The sequence below is a fragment of the Gossypium hirsutum genome, chromosome D08, assembly GCF_007990345.1.
Source record: "Gossypium hirsutum isolate 1008001.06 chromosome D08, Gossypium_hirsutum_v2.1, whole genome shotgun sequence".
Taxonomy (NCBI): domain Eukaryota; kingdom Viridiplantae; phylum Streptophyta; class Magnoliopsida; order Malvales; family Malvaceae; genus Gossypium; species Gossypium hirsutum.
In genome coordinates, this window is record NC_053444.1 from 57,306,266 (window position 1) to 57,320,266 (window position 14,001).

At 36.3% G+C, this 14,001-nt stretch overlaps 2 protein-coding genes across 2 annotated transcripts; one reads left to right on the forward strand and one right to left on the reverse strand.

The window, feature by feature from the left end:
- The first annotated feature begins 8,602 nt into the window (after nucleotides 1-8,602).
- On the forward strand, nucleotides 8,603-9,832 carry LOC107887646 (uncharacterized). Its single transcript, XM_016811891.1, has 3 exons — nucleotides 8,603-9,044; nucleotides 9,237-9,473; nucleotides 9,591-9,832. The coding sequence occupies exons 1-3, from the start codon at nucleotides 8,603-8,605 to the stop codon at nucleotides 9,830-9,832; spliced, it is 921 nt and encodes a 306-aa protein (XP_016667380.1).
- An 826-nt stretch (nucleotides 9,833-10,658) lies between these two features.
- Nucleotides 10,659-13,686, reverse strand: LOC107886414 (cationic amino acid transporter 6, chloroplastic). Its single transcript, XM_016810367.2, has 5 exons — nucleotides 13,196-13,686; nucleotides 12,863-13,085; nucleotides 12,212-12,542; nucleotides 11,883-12,111; nucleotides 10,659-11,244 (listed from the first exon to the last, which is right to left on the reverse strand). The coding sequence occupies exons 1-5, from the start codon at nucleotides 13,581-13,583 to the stop codon at nucleotides 10,697-10,699; spliced, it is 1,719 nt and encodes a 572-aa protein (XP_016665856.1). The 5' UTR covers nucleotides 13,584-13,686; the 3' UTR covers nucleotides 10,659-10,696.
- Between the last annotated feature and the right edge of the window lie 315 nt (nucleotides 13,687-14,001).

Consider the following 14,001-nt stretch of genomic DNA (forward strand, 5'->3'; position numbering starts at 1 on the left):
TCTTCCTTGTTGACAATTTTTGGTTCATGCATATACAAAAAAGATGATGGTTTTGTCTTTTATTTTATTTTTATCTTTAATTACTTAATTATCAAATTACCCTTACTTAACTTTAAAAATTGCTCAATTACCAAGTCATGCACATCCACTAACTCAATTAACGGTCTAATTACCATATAAGGACCTACGCTTTAAATTTCTATAGCTATTTAATACCTTTTGCTAGTAGAATACAACTTTTGCACTTTACGCAATTGAGTCCTTTTCATCAAATTAAACATGTAAATGTTAAAATTTCTTAACGAAATTTTTATGCTATAATACTATCACGCTGTAGATTGCAAAATAATATTAAAATAAATTTTTTGACCTTAGACTTGTGGTCCCAAAACCACTATTCTAATTTCACTAAAAATGGGCAGTTACAACTCTCCCCCTTTTGAAATTTTCGTCCCCGAAAATCTTACAAGAAAATAAGTTAAGGTATTGTTTTCTTATAGTTTCCTCGAGGTCTCAAGTAGCCTTCTTAATCCCATGACGTTGCCATAAAACCTTCACTAAGACTATGTTTTTGTTTCTTAACTCTTTAATCTTTCGTGCCGAAATTCTGATTGGTTCTTCATTACACGACGTGTGGGGTTGAATCTCAACCTGTGTCGGAGAAATTATATGTGAAGGGTCTGATATGTACCGTCGCAATATAGATACATGAAATACATTATGAATCTTTTTCAACTCTGACGGTAATTCAAGTTGATATGCCACTGGCCCTATTCTCTCAATAATCTCATACGTCCCAATAAATCACAGACTCAATTTCCCTTTGCGACCAAATTGAAGAATCCTCTTCCATAGTGATACTTTCAGAAGCACTCTATTGTCGATCTGAAATTCAATATCTTTACGTTTCAAATCTGCATAAGATTTCTGTTGATTTGAAGCGGCTTTCAAAATGTCATGAATCATTATCACTTTCTCTTCAATCTCTCTGATCAAATCAACCCCGTGTATCTTTTTCTCATTAAGCTGGGTCCAGTATAATGGAGTTCGACATTTACGACCATGTAAAGCTTCATACAGTGCCATTTTTATGCTCGGCTAAAAACTATTATTATACGCGAATTCAACCAACAGTAAATATTTTTCCCAGTTGCATTTAAACTCTAAAATACAGCAGCGAAGCATATCTTCAAGAATCTGAATCAATCTCTCTGATTGACCATCGGTTTGAGGGTGAAATACAGTGTTAAAATGCAGCCGTGTACCCAAAGCCTCTTGTAACTTCTTCCACAATCGTGATGTAAACTGAGGATCTCTATCCGAAATAATAGAGACAGACACTCCATGTAATCTGACAATCTCAAAAATATACAACTCAACTAATTTGTCAAGTGAGAAGTCTGTACATATCAGAGTAAAATATGCAGACTTCGTCAAACGATCACTCAGATAGCATCTTTTTTTTTTTGGAGATAGGGGTAACCTCGATACGAAATCCATCGTAATTTTATCTTATTTCCACTCTAGTATCATCACTAGCTATAATAGTTTTGAAGGCACTTGATGTTCTCCTTTGACCTGTTGAAAAATTAAACATTTGGACACAGTCAGAAATGTCGCGTTTCATACCCAACCACCAGTACATCTGTCTCAAATCACAGTACATTTTATTACTCCCCGGATGAACAGACAAGCTACCACTATGAGCTTCGTGCAAAATATTTTGTATAAGCTCTAGATTCTTCGGTACACAAACTCTACCTTGGAACAATAAACAGTCATCGGGTCTGACTTGAAATTCAGAATCAGAAGTCGACTCACACTGTACTAGCTTAGCTTGCAAATCATTATCACATTTTTTAGCTTCGTAGATTTGCTGTAGAAACATCGGTTTAGCTTTTAACTTAGCTAATATCGAGCCGTCGTCAGACAAGGCCAATCGCGTATTCATCGCTTGTAAAACAAACAAAGATTTTCCACTCAAAGCATCCGCGACTACAGTTGCCTTTCCCAGATGATAGTTAATCACTAACTCATAATCTTTCAATAGTTCGAGTCATTTATGCTACCTTAGATTCAGATCTTTCTGTGACATTAGATACTTCAAACTCTTGTGATCGGTAAATATGTGGCATTTTTCACTAAAAAAATGGTGTTGTCAAATTTTCAATGCAAACACAATAGCAGCCAACTCTAAGTCATGTGTCGGATAATTCTTTTCACTTTTTCTTCTTGCATTAAAACACATCCCAAACCATTTAATGACGCACCACTGAAAATTGCAAATTCTTTACCCGACTCAGGCTGAACCAGAACTGGTGCTTCGGTTAATAGTGCTTTCAACTGGTTAAAACTTTGTTGGCATTTATCAGACCACTCAAACTTCACATCTTTCTGTAATAATCACGTCATCGGTGTAGCTATTATCAAAAACCCTTTTACAAATATTCGATAATAGCCAGCTAATTCCAGAAAACTTCTGATTTCAAATATGTTTCTTGGTGGTTTTCAATCACCAACTGTTGAAATCTTACTCGGATCAACTCTGATGCCATACGCTGATACAATGTGTCCTAAAAATCCAGCTTCTCGGAGCCAAAACTCGCATTTGCTGAATTTAGCAAATAGTTGTTTATCTCACAAAGTTTATAACAAAATTTTCAAATGCTCAGCATGCTCAGACTCATCTCGGGAATATATTAAGATATCATCAATGAATACAACCATAAATCTGTCTAAATACGGTCTGAGGATTCTATTCATCAAATCCATAAATACTGCAGGGGCGTTAGTTAACCCAAACAGCATCACAAGAAATTCATAATATTCATACCTTGTGCTGAACGCAATTTTTGGCACATTCGAATCTTTAACCCGCAATTGATAATAATCGGATCATAAATCAATCTTCGAAAATATCGTTGCACCTTTCAACTGATCAAACAAATCAGGAATTCGTGGCAATGGATACTTATTCTTGATCGTAACTTTGTTGAGTTGTCGATAATTAATACACAATCTCAGTGATCCATCTTTCTTCTTTACGAATAGGATTGGTGCACCCCATGGCAAGAAACTCAGTCGTGCAAAACCTCTATCTGTTAAATCTTGCAACTGAGCTTTCAACTCTTTCAACTCTGTAAAAGTCATTCTGTACGGAGCTATCGATATCAGTGATGTTCCGATACTAACTCAATGGTAAATTCGACCTCTTTGATCAGTGGCAACCTGAGGAACTCTTTTGGAAACACATCTGGATATTCACAAACTACTGGCACTAATTCAATATTTGATTCAGACACTTTAGTATCCAGTACGTATGCAAGGCAAGCACTACAACCTTTTCTCACATATTTCTGTACTAGCATAGCCGATATCACAATAGGCAACCCACTCGAATTATTTGTTTTGATACAAAGAGTCTCACTGTTTTGACATTTTAATACAATAATCTTTCGTCTACAGTTTACAACAGCATCATGCAAAGTCAGTCAATCCATGCCAAAAATCACATCGAATTCATTAAACGATAAAAGCATCAAATCGACCAGAAAACTGTCATCTCGAGTCATCAAAGGATAATTCTTACAAACTTTATCAATTAGGACATAAGAATGGGTTTGATACTTTAACCACGAATTCAATGGACTCAACAGGTAAACTATTACTAGATACTAAATTCATACATACATAAGAATGGGTTGATCTTGGATCAATCAAAGCAGTTACATTAGTGTTATAGAGAGAAAAAGTACAGGTGATAAATCTGGTGCCGATGTGTCTTCGCGAGCGCGAATGGCATCAGCTTTGGCTAGCGCCCATGCCTCGGATCTCATGATAAAATCCTTCGTTGCACCTCAGCTACCACTTATGTTTCTAGTATTTCGGGGTGGTCTCCCTTTTGCAGCTGTATTGCTAGGTTGAGTAGTTTGAAGTTTTTTTTAGGTAACTCAGGACAGTCCCAAATAAAATGCTCCTGTGAGCCACATCTGAAACAGGCTCTGTCATTCATCCGATATTCACCAAAATGTCGCCTACCACACCGTGGACACTTAAGTCTCTTGGCCTTAACACTACCAATGCTTACTATGAAGTAGTTTGAATTTTAAACTTGCGTGTTGCTTTCCACGATCTCTATTAGGACACCCTACTGAAGCGGTCGAACAATTATGGAAATCTTTCGATTTCTTTGATGATGAATGATACGATTTTCTTGTTGACTTTTTTCCTGTTGACTTAAGGAGTTATGGGAACTGGTTGGGGAAAAGGTAGAGGTGGAGGTTGCTGAGTAGCCGGATTAGTTTGGACAAACTCAGTGAACCATTCGTTCATCATTTGGAAAAAGACTTCTTTAACTTCTCCTCTACAACCCTCAGATACGGGTTTCGATTCAGATGATGCTACTCCACGAACGGAGGCTGACGCATTTCTTTCTACATCATCGAAGTTTGCTCGGTTAGAATCTATTACTATACGAAAACATGATTTGAAAACTATCAGGAGATATTACACTATCACATGTTATATAATGACATGTATAACTAGACTCATATACACTACATTAGTTCGAGAATTGACTAAACCGTAGCTCTGATACCAATACCTCCCTTGCCTGAAAGCTTAGCTTCTTCTTGATTTGATAGGCTTCCCAGACTTACAATCAAACAAACAGACATTTCATGTTCATCTCACATTTAAGTAAAAAAAACATTCATAATCAATCATATAGTCCTAATACGAGCCCTCGAGGCCCAAAATAAACATAAAAAACAAAGCGAGACTAAACCGAGTACTCAAGAAATTTTCAAAAAATATTGAATTTTTTTAAAGTGTAGGGGACATACGCCCGTGTGGTCAGACTGCGTGGGCATTCGAAATAAGGACACATGACCGTATCCCAGCCTATGTCTGTACCCGTGTAACTCATTGACTTGGGTCACACGGCCAAACCGCACGCCCGTGCGCTAGGCCATGTGGACAAAAATAGACCATTTTTCAGGCCATATTTCTCACCTAAAATGGTACCAACCTAAACACAATAATTTGCATATAAACAAGACATAATTAGACATTCAAAACCAACCAATATCAAGCTCATAACATGTTATAATACCACATACAACCATGATACTTATAGGCACCTCAACTGACCACTTAATTACATGCCAAATATGTCTCCAAAATCTACCTAAATGGTCAAACACATATATGCATCTTTGTGCCTAAAACTTAACATGTATGCCACTTATCAATCTCATCTATTTGCTACCAAAACTACCAATTCACAACCAAGACATTCTCATGGCAACCATATACCACATACAATAAGGCTATTTACCTATTTACATAACAAAAGGTATGTCCACAATACAAGCCAATTAAAATGGCTAAAATACAACAAAACATATAGGCTACCATGAGCCAAAATGACCTATACATGCCTTTTAACCAAAATATATTGTCAAATGTACCAAAATAAGCGTTTGATAGTGTAATGCAATCTCCGACAACTTCCAATCCGAACGAACTTCCAAACCACTATAAAACATGGAAAATAAAATAGAGTAAGCAATTAAGCTTAGTAAGTTCGTATAACTAAAAATACAACTTACCGTTCAACCATAATTTAGGTAAGTAAAATTAAGGTATAAAACAACTCCATTTTGGCCCAAAAGCCTAATACATAATCATCAACCATGTTAGCCATATATTCATATGTCAAATATATATCACTTCTCGTATTTCACATAAATGTCTGTACTAGTTCATATAGAACTCATATAATCCTTGTAACAACACTATGCCCGTTGAACCATTTGGAATACTATCGGATACACGGGTATCTCACACACTATGTGCCAACACATGGTCAAAACCACTACGATCTCATATCTTATATCAATGCTCTCCATCGAGCCATAACTGGGTCTGTTCACACAAGCTGCCAGTCAAGACGTAGCTACATAGTGTTGTTTAGACATGCTGTAAAGCAACCGCAACACATGCCAAAAAATCAGCCATCGGTAGGACGTACGAGACCAGCACCAAAAACACGGTAACCCCTAATGACATGTCATTTGTATCCTATCTATTCCTAAGGTTCAACCGGGATCCATAAGTCGCTGAAACTTCGTCGAGTATTTTTGTGGAGTCGTATCATTAAGAATGAAATAATAAAGCATTTAAAACACATATAATTTAATGCTTATTAAACATACGAACTTACCTCGAATTTATATGAAAAAATTCGATTGATTACTCCAAATGAAAAAATTCGATTGATTACTCCAACACTTTATCTTTTCCCCGATATAATTCCATACGTTGCTTTTCTTGATATATATAATCAAATTTAACTAATTTAAACCACATTCTATTCAATTCAATCCAAAATCATGTTATGGCAAACTTTCCATTTTGCCCCTATACTTTTGACTTCTTTACAAATTTGTCCCTAGGCTTGTAAAATGAAATTCATGCAATTTCACCCCTAAACAAGCCTAGCAAAATTTATTATATGTTTATAGCAGCCTAGAAATTTCACAATTTCACACATTTACCACAAAATTTTTACATTTCTCAATTTAATCTCTAATTAACAATTTTATTAAAAATCACTTAACAAAAGTTGTTTAACTCCCAACAAAAATTCATTTTCTTCCATTAAACTTCACAAACAACTAAAATGCTCTCATGTTAAAACCCTAAACTTCCAACCAGTTTGCAAATTATTCCCTTAGTTAGCTAGATTAAGCTACAACTATCCCGAAAACATAAAAATCATTAGAAACGGGATAAGTTTTCACTTACATACAAAGGATTTACTTAGGCAAAATTTTCAAGCTTCCATGGCTCTTCCTTGCTGAAAATTTTTGGTTCATGCATGTACAAAAAAGATGATAGTTTTGTCTTTTATTTTATTTTTATCTTTAATTACTTAATTACTAAATTACCCTTACTTAACTTTAAAAATTACCATATAAGGACCTCCACTTTAAATTTCTACAGCTATTTAATACCTTTAGCTAGTAGAACACAACTTTTGCACTTTACGCGATTTAGTCCTTTTCATCAAATTGAACATGTAAACGTTAAAATTTCTTAACGAATTTTTTGACTTCAGATTTGTTGTCCCGAAACCACTATTCTGATTTTACTAAAAACGAGCTGTTACAGTCACCCATGATGGAAACTCAACTCAATGCTTGGTATAACATTAAGTCTTGAGTTCAATGATACCAAGTACATCATTAGTGTGTGACTGCTAGCACTATATAATATATAATATACCATCCTAAGGGAAAAAATGCTAGGTACCCGTAATGATAAGGGAATGATGAATATTATACTCTTAATAGAATCATAACATAAATATGGTAAAGTGTTATAATTACGAGAACACTCTTGATGAAATCTACCTATGTGAGTAGAAGTGTGGCTGCTTCTAAGAGCTCAAGGGCTTGGTTCTGAAAATACTCATGAAAAGAGGTTATAGACATATGACCATAATAGTATCCCTAGAAATTGTGCATTGATTGATGTTGAAATCATTGTGTAAGATGTGTTCGGTTAATCAAATGGAATAGCTGGTTCAAAGTATGGTCTACCATTCAATTTCGGTTAACTCTAACATGTTTTCACTAAGTGAAGGTTCAATCGTAAGACACCTTCATTTATGCAATTGATTTCCAAGGTTATCAAAATCTATAATATTTTGAAAATGGGGGAAGGGAGATTATCGGAACATTTTCAATATATATATAGTCTTCCAATAGTTGCAAATAAAAAGTTATAAGAAACCAAAAGTTAAGTCACGTCAATATTAACAAATAGTCATAATTATTCAAGTAGACATCTATTAAATAATTATATTTATTGCTAAAAATATAACTATCCATTTGGATAGTTATGTCCCTATAAAAAAACATTAGACCTCCTATAAATAGGAAAAAAATTTCATTTGTATGACATACCAGAAAACACATCAAAAATTTATTTCTATTCTCTTACCATCTTTTATATTCCTAGATTGATCAATAAAGAATTACTACAAAAATTATTTATAGAAATTAATAACCTTGTTATACTTTGCTCAATACTTAGTGGACTATTTTCGCCATTGCAAAATATAAACAATTATTAGGCTTTATTATATTCTCGAGTTTCATTTATTACCAACTCTTTTGCACACTATAATATAATATAGGTGTGGAATAAAACTTAAAAAAAACATTAATACACACGTTAAAACCTTTATTAATTTTTCATAAATTCATTTTTATCTCCGCTCACCAACGCAACAAACCCTTTCACTATCCACCAATAGCAATAGATTAGATGACGCTGAGATAGACAAACAAAGAGAGGCAGAGTGGGCTCAGGCTCAGCCACTTAGATTAGTTGGCCGTTAACTAGTTTGGTACCGCTAAAAAGCTCCTTGCGTGTTTCTCCACCGCTTCCCTCTGGCACGTTAGACTCATCACCCAACCGCCTTCACTACCTCTCTTCCCTCCTAAAACAAACAAATGCTCTCTTCTTTCCCAACTTACGCTTTCATTTTCTTTCCCTTTATCCTACATCCATCCCCAACTTATCTACCCGTATGGCAACCCCGCAGTCCTACTCCGCTACCGCCACACAGCGCGTTGCTCCGCCCTGCTGGAGCAAGGAGGAAACCCTGGTGTTGATTGAGGCTTACAAGGAAAAATGGTTCGTTCTTCGATGCCAGAACCTCAAGGCATCCGACTGGGGAGCCGTGTCTTCCGCTGTATCTTTCGCTTCTGGTCCTGAAACCATGAAATCGTCCGTTCAATGCCGTCATAAGATCGAACAGCTGAGGCAGCGGTTCCGTGCGGAAAAGCAACGGAGCCTTAAAAACCGAGGCAAGTTCTCTTCTTCGTGGGACTTGTTTCCTCTGCTTGATTCTATGAATTTCGTACCTGTGTCGGTCAACGGATCTGCTGATCAAGAAAATCTTTATTATAATAAAGATGGCGGGTTTTGCTGGAAATTGAAGAATCATGAAAAGATTTATGGGAATCTGGGTCTGATCTAGGTTTTGATCATTGTTTAAGTGGTGGGTATGGTTCAATCTTGTATTTTGATCACAAAATTGGAGGTGGGTATGGGGTGAAGTTGCAGGATAACGGGGATTCTGTGACTGAAGGAATTAAAAAATTTAAGATTAATGGTGGAACTAGAGATGGTTATGATTCTATGACTGATTTTCATCATAGTTTTAGTCAAGGTATTGATAGTGTTGGACTTGGGAAGGCTCCTCTCAAGACCTCAGGTAGGAGTGGCAAATGCAGCACTCAGTAATGAGGATGTCCCAAAGACCTCAGGTGATAAGAGTTGTATGAACCTAGGGTTCAAGCCAAAGAATCATGGTAGCTCTAATCTCAATTATGATTACGATAACGATTTGCAAGAGTACGTAGACGAGGGAATGGGGTTTCAAGCAAAAGTTTCAGGTGCTTGGGATTCAGTCCCTCGAGGTTTTCATCAGAAGAAATGTGGTGTAGTTAATAGGTGATTTAATCCTGGTGTTGATGACTATAGGGGTTTGAATGGATTTGCTTCTTGTTCAGGGCCAGAACTCGGAGTGAAGAATGGTAATGGTGGAGTCAAGAGGGGCATGGATCCAGTGGAGGAGATGGTTTCCTCAATTAAGTTGTTGGCTGAAGGGTTTGTGAGGATGGAGAAGATGAAGATAGAGATGGTGAAGGATGTCGAGAAGACGAGAATGAAGATGGAAATGAAGCATAATGAGATGATACTTGAGTCACGACAAAAGATCATGGATGTGTTTGCCAAGGCATTGTTGGAATAGACGAATAGGAAAAAAAGAAGAAATAACTTCCACGGTATTGCCTAATGTAAATGAATGAGGTTGAAGAACGGCGAGGAGATGATATGATAAGAGACCAAAAAGAATATTTGAGATAATATAGTTTACATTATCTCTTTTATTCAATGAAATTGAGATGCCTCTGTATTTTTATTCATTTTAGAAAGCTGCACCCCAAGGTTTATTTCATGATGGTTTGACTTTGAGCATTGATGAAAACTTCAGCTTGTGTTCATCCATTGAATCATGCATGAATGAGAATTTGATTTAAAGTAAGACAGAGAGTTTTCATTTGGTTTCTGGTTTTCAGTACTTTGAAAGTTTTGGGGACCTATCCTATGAAGGGATTCATAGAAGTAATAATAGATGCAAGGATGGCATGATGACCTGACGGTAAAATCAGCTTTCCATTCTCGATGCCAATGAGCGTAAGTTATTGATGTGATTTGGGCCACTAAAGAAAAGAAAAAAGAAAAGGTATGAGAAAACACCCAAAAGTCCAAAAAGTTTGGGCCACTAAGGTCTGGACGAAAAGACTAGTTGCTTTCACCAATCAAAGTGGGCAAAACGTACCATAGAAAAAGTTGTATTTTATATCAGATCCCACCAAATGTAACATCGAATAATCAGAACCTTGAATCATATGAACGGATTAAAACCCACTGCAACAATGCTTAATTTAATGTTATATGACAGACTGCCGTTTGGTTAGTTGATTTAGATGTAACATTCTTTGAATTTGGACTTAGCTTGACTATGGAATTGTTAAATGATTAATTGATAGAAAATACAGGAATCCAATGAGAGGGAGCTTGAATTTCTTGTTTCGATTATGAACTTAAATTGTTAAACATCTAGCTTAGTTAGTTGGATGGATGAGTTGGGCACTTCATTAATGGCCAACTCCTTCTCCATCTCTTCTGCTTCAAAAGTTGAGTGAACTCCATACAACAAATAGAACACAGTTATCAAACATGCCCATACACTAAACCTTTGGAAAGACAGCATACTCAGTGTTGTCATCAGGAAGACATTGAGGAAAATAGATATGGCTGCCGGCCAAGGCATGAAGGGGATCGACCACTCACTAGGCTGACGGATGCAAGGGACCATGTACTGGAAGAAGGCTGTCATTGTGACCATGAGCCCACCAAATAGAGGCAAACCCCACCATTGCTGTTTCAGTTTCCATGATATTGAGAACCCTATGGCGCTTGATGTGAGGAGGAAGAGGAAAGACAGTGTTCGGAGAGGTGGGTTTTGGCTTTTGATCACATATTTCCGATAGATCGTAGCGTTGGCGACGAGGTAGAACACCAACAGTGTGCCAATCGAGATCATTTCAAGCACTATGTCCAAGTCTGTGAATAGTGCTATTGATGCTGTGCAAAGCCCTACATTATTGGAGATGGATCAATTTCTTTTTCTCTTTTCTTCTCAATTAACTAGGAAAGTTTTGAATTATTTTATTATTGCAAATGGCTTCATTAATTTGAGGAAGGGATAAGAAAATCAAACTCTTAAATCATACATGATAGAAGTATGATTTTTATTAGTTTTTTTTCGCTATATGTGCATCAGTATTTAAGCTGAAACCTAAGACATTGCATCTTCCCCTACATGAAATATGGAAATGCATGCTTCCCCTTGATCATGAATTCATCATGATATTTAGGGAGATATCTCACAACAACCGATTAACATATGTTTCTTTTTAAAAATGCAAAGTACGAAACTTTTTTTTGTTTAATGTTAATGTGTATTTTCTCTTTTATGCAAGTTTTGATATTTTTCAAATAAAAACAAGTGTTATAGTTGAAAAGTGATAGAAAAGAGATGAAACTAATCAAGATATTTTAGTGGTTAAATTTTGGGTATCACCTAACAACTCTCAACAAATCTCACACCAACCCTTCCTTTAAGAAAAAGAAAAAAAAAAAAAAGGTAAGCACTTCCCATTAATGCTGTCATTCCTATGTCATGTAATCTTTGTGAAGTGTGAGTTCTAAGCTGGGGGAAAAAATTCACGTACCCAAAAAGAGAGTGGCATTCAAAGGGGTGCCTGTTGAAGGATGCACATTAGATAGCCAAGAAGGCACTAGCCTCGCCCTTCCTATAACACATAGGTATCTGGCTTGGCCTAACATGGCAACCAAGAGAGAAGCAACAATCCCCAAGCTTGCTCCGGCCCCAACAACATTCCCCGCCCATTTCCAACCAATGTTTTGGAAAGCCATTGAATATGAAGCCTTTGCAGCTATCTATACATTCATATCATAATATATGTATATCAAAAAAATGTCATAAATTTATACATCACGATTGTTCCTCATTAATAAAAACGGAGTTTAGACGATTGACCTGATTGTAAGGAACCATCATGCATAAAGCCAAGGCCATGAGGCAGTAAAGTGCTGAAACAATAAGAACTGACCCAACAATCCCCACTGGAAGGCTCACGGAAGGGTTTTGGATCTCTTCGGCCAAGGTTGAAACTGAGTCATATCCTATGTAACTGAAGTAAACTATGGCTGCTCCATCAAGCACTCCTCTAATACCATGTGGAGCTATCCCATTTGGTTTCACCAAGTTATCCACGCTCCCATTGCAGAAACCCACGATTATGATGAATCCAAAGAAAATAACATGAAAGATTGTCATAATAAGGTTCAAGGTTGAGCTTTCCTTTGTACTGCAATCCCCACAAAAAGAAAAAAAGAACATCAACTATTGTTTTTCTTTGTCTGCAGCTCAACAATGAGTAAAAGATACTGAAAAGAGTAGTAATAATTGCTAGTTTGATCATAATAAAACAAAACAACAACGATAATAAATTGGAAAAACTTGTAATGAACACAGATCCAATGACACTAATCACTTCCTTTCCAACAACCAAAACCCAATTATCCAAGCCACTAATAGACAAGTAAAATAAATGCTCCACTTCACTCACTTACTCTCTTGTTAAACAAATATTAAAAAGAACTTTTTGAAGTAAGATCAAATTCAGACCTATGGCATAGACAGAGAGTGAGAAGAAGAACAAGAGCTACAGCAGTGAAATCCAACTTGTTATAGCCTTCAAGCAATCCATGAACTTCCACTCTCCAGGAATTGGGATCACTTACCCCAAAAGCTGAGCATAAATACTCTGTAAAACTTCTTGCCACCGCGGCGTTTGATAATACATACTCCATTAGTATGTTTGCTCCAGCAAAATACCCCACAAATTCTCCTACAATGGACAAGTTGATGATATATGTAAATATATTGTTTTAATCTCTTTCAATCAAGAAATGGAGAAAAAAGAAAAAGAGTTATATAATTAATGTAATGATGGTATACCAAAAGTGACTCTGAGGTAACTGAAAGCGCCACCAGCAACAGGAATCTGGACTGAAAATTCAGTATAACACAAAGAAGAAAGAAGTGCTGATATTCCAGCAATGATATAAGAAATGAAGACTGCAGGGCCGGAGTTATTGCGAGCAACGCGGCCAGTGGTGACGAAAACACCAACACCAAGCATTCCACCAATACCAAGAGCTACTAAATCATACCACTTAAGTTTCCTTTTCATATCAGCACCAGACCTTAGCCTGACTTGGTTAAGCTCTTGGTCCGGGGTCCATGTTGCTAGCATTCTCTTTCTAAGCCTATGAGGGGTTTGGGAAAGAGATTGGAGGTAGTTGAAGATGAAAACTTTGTTGTGTGTGGATTGAATGGCTGCCATGTTTGTGAAGGAAATGAGTGCTTTGTGGCTTTCGAATAAGAAGCTTGCGGTGAGGGTTTAAATATGCATTTAAGTGAGAGGCTATGTATTGTATATTTGCTGGATTCTTTTTTTTTTTTTTTTCTAAAGTTTTGATTGATGGAGAAAGAACCAAAATGGTGAGAGCCTTTAGCTTTATTAAAAAGACCAACTTGTCCTTGGGATTATTCAATCTTTACAATTCTACCCCTTTGGTCTCTATCCTACACAGAAACAGCTTTTTATAGACCCAAGACTCGAAAGGGTGTTTCTTCTTCTGTTATATATATATATATATAGAGAGAGAGAGAGAGAGAGAGAAGCATGTAAAGAAATAATAAGTAAGAATATAGAAAAAAAATAATACAAGCTTTGTAAAGAGGAATAACTTGAACTATAT

What these genes read in the sequence shown, in the direction of transcription:
- LOC107887646 (XM_016811891.1), top strand. Translation starts at nt 8,603, where the DNA reads ATGGCAACCCCGCAGTCCTACTCCGCTACCGCCACACAGCGCGTTGCT. An exon ending in AAAGATTTATGGGAATCTGG is followed by an intron (nt 9,045 to 9,236) that starts GTCTGATCTAGG and finishes TTTTCATCATAG; the next exon opens with TTTTAGTCAAGGTATTGATA. An exon ending in GTTTCAAGCAAAAGTTTCAG is followed by an intron (nt 9,474 to 9,590) that starts GTGCTTGGGATT and finishes CTTCTTGTTCAG; the next exon opens with GGCCAGAACTCGGAGTGAAG.
- LOC107886414 (XM_016810367.2), bottom strand. Translation starts at nt 13,583, where the DNA reads ATGGCAGCCATTCAATCCACACACAACAAAGTTTTCATCTTCAACTAC. An exon ending in ACTCTCTGTCTATGCCATAG is followed by an intron (nt 12,543 to 12,862) that starts GTCTGAATTTGA and finishes TGGGGATTGCAG; the next exon opens with TACAAAGGAAAGCTCAACCT. An exon ending in GAATGCCACTCTCTTTTTGG is followed by an intron (nt 11,245 to 11,882) that starts GTACGTGAATTT and finishes CCAATAATGTAG; the next exon opens with GGCTTTGCACAGCATCAATA.